The sequence below is a fragment of the Molothrus ater genome, chromosome 1 (genome assembly GCF_012460135.2).
Source record: "Molothrus ater isolate BHLD 08-10-18 breed brown headed cowbird chromosome 1, BPBGC_Mater_1.1, whole genome shotgun sequence".
Taxonomy (NCBI): domain Eukaryota; kingdom Metazoa; phylum Chordata; class Aves; order Passeriformes; family Icteridae; genus Molothrus; species Molothrus ater.
In genome coordinates, this window is record NC_050478.2 from 23,021,010 (window position 1) to 23,036,759 (window position 15,750).

Here is a 15,750-nt window from a genome sequence, read left to right on the forward strand (position 1 = left end):
GAAATTCCTCGTGATGTCCAATCTGAATCTGCCTTGGTACAGACTGAGGCCATCGCTTCTCATCCTGTCACTGGTTGCCTGGGAGAGAAGACCGACCCCCACCTGGCTACAACCTCCTTTCAGGGGGTTGTACAGTGATCTCGTGACCCCTGAGCCTCCGTTTCTGCAGGCTATGAAATAGCTGAAAACAGCATTTTGTTTTTTCCAGACTTTGTGAACGCCGGTCTTAATGAGTGAGGTTAAGGGGGGAGAGGGGGTGCGTTTGTACTGAGAGGCAGCGTGGTTTACTGGAGCTGTCCGCCGCGGGCCGCAGCTGCCTGCCGCAGTCAGGTTCCTCGGACCTGCGCTCAGCTGCCTTACCGTAGGGACGTGTGGTAGAGCACCGGCGTTTCCAGCCCGGGCTGGCGGAGAGCAGAGAGCGCCGAGCGGGCGGGCCCGGCAGGGCGGCCTGGAGCTGGGGTGCGCCGGGCCGGCCCGGGCCCGCACTGCGCCGGCGCCGCCGCCCCGCCCCACAAGGCCCCGCGCGGCCGCGGCCTCCCCTCAGCGCGGCGGCTCCGCGGCCGGAGCGGCGGCCATGGCGCCTCAGGAGCGCGGCGGAAAGGTGAGCGGGCGCGGCGAGCGGGCACGGCCCCGGCCCCGGCCCCGGCACGGCCAGCCCGGGCCCTGCGGCGCTTCTCGGCTCCCCCGCGAGTCCGGGATCGCTGTCGCGGGCGGGGATCGGCGGTGCTCCCCGGGGGGACGCTGTGTGTTCCCTCCGTGCGTCAGCTACTCTTGACGATTCAGTCGGTAAAATAATTACCTCTGCTCCAAGTTTTTCTTGGAAGTCCTAATTTGTTAGCTAGGATCGTTAATTCTAACCCGGTACATGCATATTTAATTTTAGTAGGAGTTTTGTAGAACGTGGAACTGCATGATTGATTCCCAGAATAAAAAAAAAAAAAAAAAAAAAAAAAAACTGGTGGCAGTGGTTCTGAGCCAGTCCCTTGAAACTGGCGAGCTTTAGGCCTCCAGTTTCTGGTGGCCAGTTAGCCAAAAGTCATGAAAAATTTTGAACTGCTCATGCTGTTGTGGATAGTCAGGCAGTCGTTTGACTTCTCTCCTACAGGGCTTTACAAAACAGTGATGCTTCCCAGACCGTGGGCTTTTCAAGGCCATGCAAGGGAACAGAGCTGGTTTTATTCATTTCTGAATTATGTCTACAGTAAATGTCCCTTTTGTTGTCTTTTTTTCATTATTTTATTTTGTGGGCCTTTAATGACTTACCAGTTTTTAACCAGCTTCATCCAACATCTCTCATTACAGCAACATGGATCTTTAGAATTGGGGGTAAAATCTGTCCCTACTAAAGGGTGCTATTAGGACTGGTAGCTTCTGTGGATCACATAGAAGAGCCTTCCACAGTACAGCTTTAAAATCCTTGGGATGGAAGAAGCTGAAGCCAAGAATCTAAGGCAAGGCAGGGTTTTATCTGGCCAAAGTGTGTTTTCTTCCCTTGGACAACTAGCTGACAAGTGATTGAGGTCCCTAGTTGTTAAACACCACCGGATTAGACAGTAAAATCAGATGGACTAAAGGGAGGAAGAAAAAACCAAAAGAAACTCAATTTCTGCAAAAATGAGTTGGGTATTGGGGAATATTCCATAGCTGCTCTGAATCTGTTTATTACAGCACAGGTTTCATCATTTAATGGGAGGGACTCCAGGGCTGGGCACAGCTCCCTCTGACAGCTTTGTTTGCCTGCACTAATTTTCTACTTAATTATGTTGTTGTGGTTGTTCATGGGTGTGAACCTGCAGAGGGAGGTCTGTGTGTTTATCTTGGCTTCAGCTGCAAAGTGCACAGAAAGCTTGAAAATTCATCAGTAATGTTAGTGAACAAAAGCTGCTGCTCCAGGCTGTGTGTCTGCAGTTGTGTCTTATGTGCAATAGCATTCTTATTAATGAGTTTCCAAATCTGAAACCCTCTTTCTCATCAGTGAAAAAATCAGGGTTCATGACTGTGTTGTCAAGTCTCTTTCTTGCCTAGATAGTTTGATAGAAGGATTTCTTTGATGTTTTTGTAGGTGACGGAGCCTATTCATATATTTTATGAATTTTATAATATTTCAGGGTTTGATATGGGTAGTTTAGAATAAACTCTTTCTTTGCACATGTTAGCCCAACAAATTCGGCTGTAGGTTGTAACTTTTAACAGTTGCATACTGACATACTTGGAGGTCTGATGCTGTCCAGTAGTAAATGATGTACCTATTATGACCTGCAGATTTGATCTTGGGACTTAGATGTGGGGGTAGAAAATCCACAAGAGGATCTGTTCCTCTGGAAAAGCTGGACAGCCATTGAAAAGGCATTACCAGTGTTTCCTGGTTTTCTCCAATTTCCTTGAAACCTTTGTGTAGAAGGCAGGAAAGAATAGAGACCCACAAGATATATAAACAGTTTAGAGTTTGTCCTTTGTTTTCTGACATTAAATAATCATTGCACCCTTTCCTCACTGCTGTTTAAGTGCAGCCTGGAACCTTAACATCTGCAGTAATCATTCTGTATGACTTCTTACGGATTTTTTGCTAAAAACATAAAATTCAGTATGCAAACTCTGTGTCTTGGAACACCCATGAGAGAAGCAGGTTTTTTTGCACCTTTGGCTTTTGAGATGAATAGATAGAACAAGCTCTGGAGAAAAAAATTGAAGAAAGAAAAAAAAAGTAGTTTGAGTTGTGTTTTTTAAATAAGAGCAAATTGTAGAAGGTGATGGAGTTGGCCTAATGCAAACATAACTGATATTCCTAATTCCTGAATTGCAATGTAAATGCTGTTGCTGAAATTGCATGAAACAAATATGATGTTGATTCTTTCTTTGTTCTGTTTCTTAGATGCAGTAACACCTTTTTCCTACTTAGAGAAGTTGCTAAAGTTTCTGTTGGTTTGAGGACACTGCTGGTAAGTGCAGTGCACTGAAGCCATCTAATTAAGACAACACTTGTTTTGTTACTGTCTTCCTCAGGGCTCTAAAGCTATAATTACAGTCATCAAGCCAGCAATATTTGCAAGATGGGATAGGTCTCCCCTGATGGAAGGGATGGTGGGCTGCCTGGGACTGTAACCTTGAAGCTTGATAAACATGGGCCTGCGCCGGCAGCACGGCTGGGACGGAGAAGAGGGGGGGGTTCAGCCGGCCGCTTGTAGGAGCTTTTAACCCCTTTTTGGAGAATGAGAACTTTACAGAACATTGACTTTTCCTAGAAGATAGAGTGGAAGATGAAGAAGAAATGGGCCAGTGTGAGAGAGGTCTGGGTGAGTGAGAGATAGTAGAAGAATCCTAGTGAGAAGAGATGATAGAGTAGCTTTTGCTGGACTCTTTTTGTATAGCCATGGACAGAACCATGTTCCTTGTGATACAGAGACTGCATTCTAAGGGGAGGCAATGGCCTCAGAACCAAGAGGGTTCAGTGTTGATGCCCCTCGGCCCCAGGGGGTGAAAATATGGGGGGGACAGGTGTCCCAAAAGAGAGATTGTGGAGACAGGTGTCCCAAAAGAGAGACTGTGCCTTTTTTTAGATCGGGACAGAGCATCCTTAAAAGACAACCATGCCTATTTGCTGTAATCTACTACTGCAAATGAATTTTCAGAAACAGCAGCTTTCTGAAAATGGTCAGTCATGTGTTTATTCCAGCTGGTTCACATATAGCTCTGTCCTGGAGTATGCCCCGTCTGCATGGAAGTTTTATCCAGGGAAAGGCAAGCTCTTTATGGAAGAGCAAAAGCATCAAGTTTGAAGAAAGCAAAATCTGATGTAAGATTAGATTTACCCCTGAAGATCATTTGTTATGGTTCCATTTTCTTGCAAGTTGATTGTTTTGACCTTACTGAAGCTAGAGTTAGGCATCATATTAAAGTAATCATAATGGAAATACTTCTCTGGTCCCCCTACCCAGGGGCTATCCTGTTAATGACCTGCCATCTGAAAAGTTTACTGCCATGGGAAGAGAAGCTTGCCCACGCTCAGCTATCCTTAGCAACAGTGTAATGCTGTCTTTTTGACAAATAAGGTAGTTGTTAGCATAAATGGGGTTGTCATTATTTCTTTACAGAGTGCTTCTTTGGAATCTAGGCTGTGATCAGCACTTAAATGAAAGTGTCCACATTACAGTGCAATTCTTCAGGGTTAGATGGCATAAAATAATTGCCTAATGGTTTCTTAGGAAACCAACTGAACTTCATTTATTTGTCTATAAATCAATAGAATGCTGGCTAGCTGTATGGCTTGATAATGCTTTTAGTGTGTTTCCAGTATACATGGGAATTCCTTACCTGAAAACTGGAGCTCCCTGGTAAATGGATGTTTGCAGGTATAAAAGGAGAGTGAGGGATCAGATCTGGTTGCCTTTTTGTTTGCAGCCATGTCTGTAACCTTTCTGTGAAACACATATTCAGTTACCTGTATATGCATTAAGCAGAACTTCTGGTACTTAAGGGATTGGTTTATGACTTTGGACATTTGATAGATATGTACAGTGCTGTATAATAATTTGGAAGAAATTTCAGGAGGAGTTTATAACTGAATGGTGCTCAGTAAGAATTTGCAAAGCATCTGTTCATTTTTAGGTACTATAATTCTTAGTGTCCAGCTTCAAGTACACTCTGGGGTAAATGCTCGGTGCCCTTTATGTATTAGGCTTCTTTGAAATATCTTGGTCATGCAGAGAAGGGATAACTGATAACTTGAATTGAGTCTTTTTTTTTTTTAAGTTTTTGTTTGTTTTGTAAAGGCCCATCACTGAGACTGTTTCTCAGCATCTCTATAGACAAGAGACTATAGTAGGTATGCAGACAGTGGTAATATTGAAAAGGAAGCAGTATTAACACTTGCTCTGGAGTGAAAAATGTGAAAGTTGAAAAGTCATCTGCTTTCTGTAATTGTGTGCTTGGACAGTTGATTCTGAAAGGCAGGAGTAGTGTGGCAGAACTGTTAGTTGCTGTTGAAAAATTCATAGTAAGTTACTCTACAGATCCTCCACCACCATCTCACAGCTCTTGTCAACAGTTTGGCCTATATAAAATGTGTATAACTGCCTACATATGCATTCCCTGCCAGTCTAATGATGAAGATTTTAAGCAACTCCCTTTTACTCATGCAGGATTAACAATTCCCTTTTACTCATGCAGCAGCATGGTAGGACTGAGCATGCACTCTGATATTGTATCTGGGCTAAAGACAAGGAGCTGCCAGCTGAGGACAGGTGAACTTAAATCATGGCTGTGTATGTAGACTCACACATTCAAATGTGCTTGTTTTTTTACCTTGAACACAGCGACTTCAACAGTCTGTCAGCTGAGAAGTCATAAGTCTGTGTGAAATAAGATGACATTTCATTAAAGCATGAATTTAGTGGTTTTTAAGACAGTGTTACCACTGTCTTAAGCGTGTCAGACAAAGAAGGTGCCACAAAGTTAGTGCCTACTAGCTGTCATCTAAGTTTATTAAAATCAACAATCAACTGTAGTTAGTCCTGTGTCCATGGTTTTCATTTATATTTTTCTTTCTAATGGCAGGAAGCAACCTCTGTGGGCAAATATGGGCTGCCGGGATGTTCATGCGGCGACCGTGCTGGCCTTCCTCAGTGGAACAGCCTCAGTAGCTGGGCTCCTTGCAGCAGTTCTGCTTCCAAACTGGAGGCAGATGAGACTGTACACGTACAACAAGAATGAGAGGAATGTGACGGTTTACACTGGACTCTGGATTAAGTGCGCGCGCTTTGATGGGAGCAGAGACTGTGTGATCTATGACCCACAGTGGTACACGGCTGTGGATCAGCTGGATTTGCGTGTTCTTCAGTTTGCCCTTCCTCTGAGTATGTTCACTGCTGTCTCAGCTCTGTTCCTGTGCATGATTGGCATGTGTAACACAGCCTTTGTATCGACCGTGCCAAACGTCAAGCTGGCCAAGTGCCTGGTAAACAGTGCAGGCTGCCATCTCGTGGCCGGCCTCTTGTTCCTGCTTGCCTGTGCCATTTGTCTCATTCCGTCCATCTGGGTCATTTTTTATAACAATTATCTGAACAGGAAATACGAGCCCATCTTCAGCTTTGACATCTCTGTATTTATTGCCATTGCCAGTGCTGGCGGTCTGTTTTTCACTTCCATCATGCTGTTCCTGTGGTACTGTGCATGCAAAAGCCTCCCTTCTCCTTTCTGGCAGCCCCTGTATTCCCACGCCCCCAGCATGCACAGCTATGCCTCTCAGCCCTACTCCGCACGTTCTCGCCTCTCTGCCGTAGAAATCGACATTCCCGTTGTGACACATTCATCTTAGGGAGACAAAGCCTTGGAAGCCAAGTTCTTGTGCTCATTCAAGCCACGAAAATTGTAGGCTTGATTCTCTGTGCTGCCCTGCACTGAGCATAATTCTTTGTAAGGTCAAGTTTCCCAAGGCACAAAGCCATGGAGGCCTGAGTTCAGCAAGTCTGTTGCTGTTCTGGTCTGTTTGTTACTTCTTGACCACCTTTCCTTTTTTTTCTTCTTATTTTTTTGACTCTGAGCTCACTACAGTCACAATTGCTGCTAATGCTGGATCAGTACACTAACAATTGTACGTATCCATCTTTTTGCTTGCTGATGTCAAAGGAGGTTTGAATGTCTTTGAGATTTAATAAGCTATTCCTAAATTCTGATCTCATTGTATGACCCTTGCACCCATGTATTGTCCAGATGCAGGCAGTGGAACTGGGTGTAGGGGATTCACTGAGTTTCTTGTTCATCCAGATCCACATATTGTAATATGTGATGTCTGAAAAGGGTGTTTGGCAGACTAATTCAGTTCTGTGCACTGTTCTTTGTTTTTTGCTGTACACACAAACAGATACTTGCTTTGGAACTTCTGTAACAGAATTAGTGCCAAATTACCCTTTATTTTTGAAGTAGCTGTCAGAAGGAATACAACTGATTTAACTACGAATGTTGTTCTGTGCTCTAATAGCATTTTGTGAATTACTGCGGGCTAGAAATCTTTTGTGAATTTTATTTCTAGTCTGTTTTTTACTAAGTTAGCAAATTCACAAGATCTATTTTGTGATTAAAAGTAAAAACACTAGTATTTAAAAATTGTGATTAGAACCTTGGATGTCTTTTTATTTGAAGGCCTTCTTAAAAGTGGATTTTGAAGTATGATACAAAGTGTTCAGTTCTGGAGAGAAATGTCACTCCCTACAAAAAGGGTTAGGAAAACCATAAAGAGTTATGAAGACTATGAAAGATCCTTTTGAAACACTGTATACAAGCTATAACAACATCTCTCTGAAAGGGGAATTATAACCCTGGGGAGAGATTTTTTTTTAATCTAGATGTTTTTTAAAAGTGTATATACAAGGACCAATGAGCTTGTGTTTTTTTCAGAGTTGATCTTTATGGTTGATGGACTTTTCATGCTGTAGCTTATTTCATTACTGATTAAGACTTAACCTTTTCAGCTTGGTTCTTTAACACTTTCAAATTCAGCTATTTTAAAATCCAGTTATTTCCCCTGCTACCACCTCATAAATGCAGAAAGTTCCCTATTCCTATTTTCCATAAGATGCTATTTTGAATAACTTTTGAGCTTCACTGTGTAGCTCTACAAGGATGAAGAGGGATTGTAAATTCCCAACCTGGGATGTCTTTAAATCACTTTTTGCCTTCTAAAATACAGAGCAGCAGATGAGCCCTAAGGATCCAAGCTCTTTAATATGGGCTTTGACATTACTTGAAAATTCCATGACAGTGAGTTGAAGAGTGCTATAATTAAAGCAATCATTTGATTCTCTCAGGTTTTGGTAAATTAAGATCTTATGTTTAAGATGTCATCCCAGTAAGGAAAGCTGTTTTGATTGGTGGCATTCTGGAGCTTAGTGGATATTTGCATTTCATTAACCCCAGAATAAATTTGGTTTTCTAAAAAAACCAGTCAGTTTCTTTAATTCCAGTTCTGAAGATTCATCCAAGGTCCTGAAAACCATTTAGATTCCTCTTCTAGGTGTTAGGAATAGAAACAAGTACTGTACTGGGCAAATCTTGGTCTGTTAAAATTTGTGAAATAATAGTATGCACAGAAAGATTGTGTTTTAGCTGGCAGATCTGACTTCAGTGGACTGAGGGAGGAAGCTGATCTCTATCATAATTCCCAGCATAGTCAGTAAAGTGCCAGGCCTTTAACACAGTGCTTGATTTAACAGCAGTCTGAAGGAATTAACACTGTAGACAGTAAAAAGTATGTAAGGGGAGATATGCCTCCAAACATGATACTCTCTTAGTTTTACAGGGTGTGAGAGTATGAAGTATCTTTTTTAATCAGATCATGACTTGCATGGGATTAGAACACGTGTAATGACATGCAAGCCAAGTTTTTTTTCTTCAAAACTGAACTTTGCTTTACTGTTCATCTGCTTGTCCAACACTGTTGCTGGTTTAGCTGCCCATCTCCCTTAATGCCTTGTAAGGTCAAAGCAAAGGGGCCACTGGTGTGTGATTTAATGTCATCTTGCTTCTGCATCACTTCAGTGTCTTTTCTTCTTTGTGCCTTGCTTCAGTTATGAGTTGGCCAGTAAATGTTACAGTCAGCATCTGATAAACTCTTTGAGCCTGAATTTGCCAAGCATTTTGGTCATTTTTAAGAGTTGATAAATGTATCTCTTGGTGACTTAAAAAGGAGCTGAATTTTCAGCATCTCCAGAACAGATGACAGCCTGGCAAACTGTTGCTTTCTACAAGAATATAAGTTTAGCCAGTGTTGTTCTCTGTGCACTTTAATAGCAGATGCCTCTGACAGCTCTTTTGTATTCTGACTTTGATTTTTATGCACAGAACTTTTAATTAGTATTTGCTGCTGCCTAAGCTGATAACTTGTTGGTGTGAAAATTGTGTCTTTCTAAATGCCAGAGATGAATGAGTTATGAAAAGTAGGGCTCCAGAAGATAATGGATTCCAGCATAGGTTTCAGTTAGCAAGAAGACTGTTGCATCATGTTCTATCACCAAAGCATAGCTGGTTTTCTTTCATCAATGCTGTTATTATGTTTCTGCTGAATCCTAAGTGAAATTACCTGGAAGTGCTGTGCTGTATTTCCTTTGTTACAGAAAGACATGGCCAACCTGTGACACTTGAGCTGAGTGCCACTCCAGCTTTTTTTATTTTTTGCTAAGGTTGCCATCGTGCCCAGCACCAGGGCTGGGGAGTGACAGGCCTCCCTGGACTGGGAGAGAGCACATGTGTCCTGCAGGTATGTCTGCCAGGGAACAGCCTTTGGGGAGCAGTTAGCACCCCTGCCTCTGACCAGCTGCACCTTCCTGGGCACTGCTGTGAAAGACTTTAACAGAAAATACAGAAATATTTTAATTTGTAGCTTGTGCAGTAAAGGTTGGGTGCTCTGAGATTACAGGAACCTGTCTTTTTTCAAGTAGTTCCTGTCCAACTTCTTTAAATTGTGTTAAGTGTTGGTTCTTTTTATGTGAAACAGAAGATATGTATTTTTAATAAAAGAGTCTCATACAGATGCAGTGTATTTTGATTAATTTTGTTGAAAACAGTAGCTACTAGAATATGAACGACGTTACCTTTCAATATTGATCACCAGACTGTTTCAGGTGACCACTGTTGATCACCCAAGTATTTTAAACCTTAACTGGTTTAAAATGTGTATACTGCATTTTAGCTGCCTAATTTTATAGGACTCCTGCTTTGAGCGAAACAAAACAATTTTTTTAAGTATCACAAAGCCCCAAACCAGCCCTTCTGAAAAGGGATAAGCCAAACTCCTGCCTCCCATCTGCTGTGCAGGATGTGCTGTCAGCTGGAGAATATGCTGCCTCCTCACCTGTGAAAGTCATTTGGGCATCCCAGGGACTTGTGGCACTCCAGTGGACGGTAGTGGCTCTTGATGCTTCACTTCTGTTGTGTGCTGCTCGTGGCTACTACAGCTCAGCAGGTTACAGTGACTCAGTACAGAGCTGTGGAATCCTCTGAGTCCTTCCCCCTCAGGGAAATCCCCAGGGCATTGCCTTGGAAAGATATACCATAGAGTTTTCCCCACCTAAGTGGACAGAAAGGACTTCCCCATGGAGTCTTGCACAACACCATGATCCATCCCATTCCTTTCCCCATATGTCCCACATTCTCATAGTTTCTCCTTTCCCTGTTTCCTCACTGGTTTGGTATCCCTGGTGGCAGCTCCATCTTCCCTGTAGGCTGATGCCCTTTTCCCAGCCCCTTGTGCCACCCCAGTGCCCTCAAACCCTTGGCCAGTGACGCCATACTTCACCTTGTGCACACCACATGGCTTGGTCTTTTGTCCCTGGTTTCCTTTGGTGTGGTGGATGCAATAAACCTTGCTGGAGCTGGCCCTTCTGCCTCTCTTCACTGAGCTAGCCATGGTGAGTGGGGTGTGTGGACTTAAGTGCCCTGCCCTGAACCCTTCCCCAGGCAGCTTTTCCACAGGAGATACTGGGGAAGTTACTGGGGAATAGCTAGAGGTAGCAGTGACCACCATCTAAACCCACATTGCTACACTGAGCCTTTCCCCAATGTTACGGAGCAAAATACAAAATCCTTTTGAGTGTTAAAAATGCTGATACCATAGTTCAAGTTCACAAAATCTGAATTCTTTTGCAGAATAGAGTGACACTTGCTGGTAATTCCTCAGGATTTCTAGTCTTCCCAGCTGGCATTCTAGGAGATTTGGGTTTTATCTGTTTTGGGAAATAGATTGTATGAGAACTGTTCTTGTGCAGTAGGCACAGTAAAAAGCAGTTGTCTCAGTACCACAGCTCATTTGAGGGGGTGGAAAAATGATTTTATAATCCCTGCTTCAGCGGGTTGATTTCCTCCTTTGCTGTCACTTTCAGACAGTCCTCCTCTCTTTTTGATCTGGTATAAACCTAGGGGCTGGTTGGATTTTGGCGTAAATACTGGAATGCAGAGAACTCAGTTTCTCCCAAAATGTGGGAGTGCCTCATTTTTTTAGTATTAAAATTCCTGTAAAACTACCCCACCTATTTGTGCTCATTGGAAACAAATGTCTTGGCAGTTTTTTGCCTTGTTTTATTTCACAGGACTTGAGTTCACATGTGTGGTTCATTAGGTGTGTAATGAATGTTACTTATCCCTTCATGTACCTACTGAGCAGCAGTGCACCTCAGAAGCAGCATAAGCTTTCCTGTAAGATTTTTGTTCCATTGCTGCATCATTATTCATCAAGAGGGACATACAGAGGCCTCATTGGAGGGTAAGAAGTATTTACTGTTTTCAAAACTGCTTTTTGTCTCTGTACCAAAGAGTCAATTTGGTTACTCGGGCTGGGCAGTATGGGGCCCTTGTCTTTTGGGTGTGGCAGCTGCAAGGAGATGTAAAGGCTGAGAAAGGGCAATAGAAATTATGGTGAGCTGTAGTGTATGAGTTACTGATTGTTTTGAGGAGAGAGACCAGACAACTGGACTTCCAAGAGATGCTGTTGTCCTAGTTTCTGTTCTAACAAAGAGAAAAATATGTAATGAAAGCTCTAAGTATTTGAATAAGCTTTATGTGACATCCAAGACTCCTAGAGGAATCCAAGCAAACTTGGAAAACACAGCATGCAAGTAGTGCCCAGACAGGATGTGTCCTTGGGGATCACAGTCATTGACCCAATGACCTAAGAATGACTTCTTAGCTTTATGATGTGTCTGCTGTGTAGCCATCACTGCCAATGCTGACATTATAGCACCGAAGCCTGGTGCTCTCCAGTCTCTCTGTGATCTTATCACCCCATACTACACCCCTTCCACCAGTCAGAGGGTCTGTAACCATTGATACTGCTCTAGTTATCTTGCCAAAGCCACAAAATATTTATAAGCAAACATGTAAGATCAATTACAAATTCATGTTGGAGTGTAAATAAATACTAGCAGTTATGTAAAAAATAAGTTGTTTCCTAAAACAGGTCCTGGGTCTATCTTCTATTACTGCAGACCCTTTGTGACTTACTATTCAAGAGGCTTCAGCACGTGATTTTTTTGATGGGCTTAAGCAGATGTAAATATAGTCTGCTACCAGGAGATGAAATCATGTCTTATTGTTCCTTTTGCTATTTTTCTTTTCTGCTTATTTAATTTCCAACCCCCCAGGTGGCTAATCTGGTCTGCCTCTTGGTCACAAGCTCTACTGCCAACACAAAGGAGGCAGTGGGAGTATGTGAGTGGAAGAAGGGCAAGATGGCAGTCTTAGGTTGATTCTTCCTGAAGCCTTACTTTGATACCTTTGTTTTCTCACTTAGTGAGCAATTTGCATAAGAAAGATTCTGTTAATTTGAAAATTTTCCAAGGTGGTTTGATTTTATCAATCATAGAAGTTGTTGAAAAATGCTGCATTTGGAGAAAAACACAGAACATTTATTAGCCAGACCAAAAAAAAATCATGTTTCAAAACACTTCAAAGTTTGTTCCTTTGTTTCTTTCATTTCATCCTAATTCGCTCAGAAAAACAGTATGGCAAGAAAAAAAGGTAATGAAGCACAAAAAGGAGTTGACTTCTATTGAATTTGAAGATCACACTGCTTTAGACTATGTATGTATGCAGAAACTGATGATGATATTAGTAAGAAAAGAGCTAATTTTTTAGTAGATTAATAGTGCCAGATAGTAAGGTATTTATATTAATTTATAGGCTAGATGTGAATAGCTTAGTGTTATCTCTAGGACTCAGCACCATGGATTACTATCATTTCACTGTTTGACTCTATTCAAGTCAGCAACAATAAAATGCTCAGGTTCTTTCTACTGTTTTGCCATGGTATTCTGTAGACAGGTTGAATTTCCTGGCAAAACTGTTATCTCAGGAAGCAGCTGGAAGGAATTGCAGTCTCACAGAATGGGCTTAGTGGAGGGCATGTTTTCTACAGTACAGCTTCAGGTAAGTGAGATTGCACAAATTTAGCTGCCTATTCTGTCTGATTCAATTATACATCTCCCAGGGAATACGAGCCCAGTTAGCAAAAAAAACATACTCGCCTTTCTGCTCTTTGTTAGGCTTGTGGTGGGGGCACCTTCAGATCTAACTTACCTGCAACTCTGACCAAATTCTGTTGACCTCCACAGCTGCAGAGGTGAGGACATTTCCCTTGCAAATACTTGGGACAGTCAGCTGAACAGCCGGGAAAGAGCTGGCTCTGCAAGCTTCATGGTAAACTGGGACACTGGCAGCCACAACATGGGGTTTCTGGTGCTGTGGCTAAGCTGAGATGCTGGTGGGGCTTTCAGCAGTTCCTGTGTCAGCTGCTATGGAGCTCATCAGTCATTAAGCTGCAGCAGTCCCAGTTAGTTTGCATGTACACTTTCAGATGCTGTGTGGCTGCACCTTAATTAGCCAGGAGTTATGAGAGCCCTGAGAACCGCTAATCTTGGCGGCTGATGCCTGCATGCCTCGCTTGAGAGGTCCTCTGGGAGCTGTCATTCTCTCAGGCTCTCAGCACTAATCTACTTAGAGCTGCTACTGAAGATCTTGAACATTTGGCAGAACAGAATTTGCTCAGAGTGAATTTCACTGCTCATGGTAAGATTCAAACACATCACAATCACTTTTTGGTTTGAAACTCACTAAAAGAACTCAAAAAGGTCTTATTAGACAAATAAAATGAAAACAACATGATTTGATTAAATATACCTCTGAGCTTTTTGTGTGTGCATACAAAAGTACTAAAACCCTGCAGCTTTTGACTCTCTGGTCAGCCAAGCAGATTACCATTTCTAGAGAAAAAAGGTTGCCTTGGACAGTTTCTTCTAATTGTCCTTTTCTTCTAATAGCCTTTCTGTACATCATCACTGTCTTTGTTTCATGGATGGCTTCATTCCCTAAAGAATTTCAGGGCCCTTCTCCTGCTTTCCTAGCATGGGCAAGTCAGTTCTCTGGGTCCAGAAGTCCACAGCAGCCCTCCAGGAACCATTTTTTACAAGACAATATCTCAGGTGACATCACATTATTTTTGTAGGGCCCCAAAGATGGCATAAGGGGCTGCAGAAGCTCCTGTATAGTCTGTCAAAGATAATATAAGCCTAGATTTGCTTGAATATTATTGTAAGTTAGCAAACTAAAATTGGTCATGTTTCCTGTATTAGTTCTGGAAAATATTTTTCTTACAGCTATTTTTACAATGTTTTGCATTTCATCTTGATATTAGCCTTTACTGAAATACTTCAGCACATTTTCTTGGGTTTATTTCTGGCTCTGGTGTCACATCTTTCTAACAGGATTAAACACAAGTTCCTAATGGTAGGGAGCTAACAATTTGTTTTATCAATTTGTTTTCTTGAGCTCCTAAAGTTTCCTCTATGGCTTTAAATTATTATTACATTTCCTGAAAATATTGTCTGTGTCCAGCTACTGTGTCTGTTGTGTCTGTTGTGCAAAGTGCACAACTCTGGCTGCACATAAGAAGGGAGAATGTCGGAGAAGGCAGGATTTTCCTTTTCCCTTGGCACAGGCATGGAGGAAAATATCAGAAATTTGGACATAGAGTTCAAATTGGACATCCCCACTCAGTATATGACCCCTCTATAAACAAGTCTGTCACCCACTGCCTAGAAAGATCTGTAAATCAAAATAAGGATTTGATCAAAGTTGTGTTGAAAATGTCTGAGATGTAAAGGCAGACATTTGTAAACTCCCAGATTCCCAACATTACAGGTCAGTGGCACAAGCAAGGAGATTTGGACAGGATGCTGTGTTCATGGGAACATTTGTAAAGCTGCAACTTTCTAAAATAGTAGTTATCTGCTTTGGTTAATACAGGTGAGTGTATATTGTGAGACTAAGCAGGGTAATCAGCAGTATCTTCTCTGCTTCTTAACTTCTGTATCTTAACTTTTTCATAGCAGCAACATGTAAGTACTTGATACAGTCAAAATTCCAGATGAGGTAATTTGGGGATGTGTGCTGGAAGGATACATTTCCATTTTTTAATAAGGCTGAGAATTTTATATTGCATATGGCAGAAGGGATTCCTTTTCTGTGATGGTGTAGAACTGGTATTACATGAAATTTCTGGGCAATAATTAGACAAAGATACTATTTCTTAATTGGTCTGAATTAAACTGATGGAGGGAGGAAGATAGACCAAAGCCACAACAGGGTGTTTTGGTATTAGGAATCTTGAATTACTTAATTTGATCCAAGAAGCAAATTATATTAACACTTTGTATGGAAAAAAAACAGAACAGAGATATATGAGATCTTAGTACGAGTTTTTGCATAGCTATATGGCATTCTGAACCAAATCCAAGTCTACAGCAGGGGAAAGAAAAGTTGAAGCACTGACAAGGCAGGAAATACACAGTATTAAGGAAAAGATCCAATGTCCAACTCAAACAGTCTGTTAACTCATATGATATATATTGTGAAATGCCAAGAAAAAATCTGGTCCTCTCACAGTTTATAAAATGGACTAAATAAGAGCAGCTGTGTGGGTAAATAATTATCCCATACTTTGGCATTAAAACGTTGGCTGATTTTTGCCAGTTTTTTGACAATGGAAGTCTTTCACATGCAAGATAAGTCCTGGGAAATAACAGCCAAAGGATATTATCTGTCAGTTTGTTAAATCAGTAGTGGAGTTAGTAATTTCTGGAATGCAACAGAACCCTTCTTTTGTTGGGCTCTTGTTTTGTGACTCTCCCGTTTACCTTATCCCAAGTGACTGTTGCACTACAATGTCTCTCTTGCCCAGCTATGACTGAGGCAAGACAAAATAAAGAA

The 15,750-nt window shown here is 42.0% G+C and overlaps 1 protein-coding gene across 1 annotated transcript; it reads left to right on the forward strand.

Moving 5' to 3' along the window:
* Positions 1-511: 511 nt before the first annotated feature.
* CLDN12 (claudin 12) lies at positions 512-9,521 on the forward strand. The gene is made up of 3 exons (XM_036406752.2): positions 512-601; positions 2,873-2,939; positions 5,554-9,521. Exon 3 carries the CDS (start codon positions 5,576-5,578, stop codon positions 6,311-6,313), a length of 738 nt encoding a protein of 245 aa, XP_036262645.1. The 5' UTR covers positions 512-601; positions 2,873-2,939; positions 5,554-5,575; the 3' UTR covers positions 6,314-9,521.
* Positions 9,522-15,750: the final 6,229 nt, after the last annotated feature.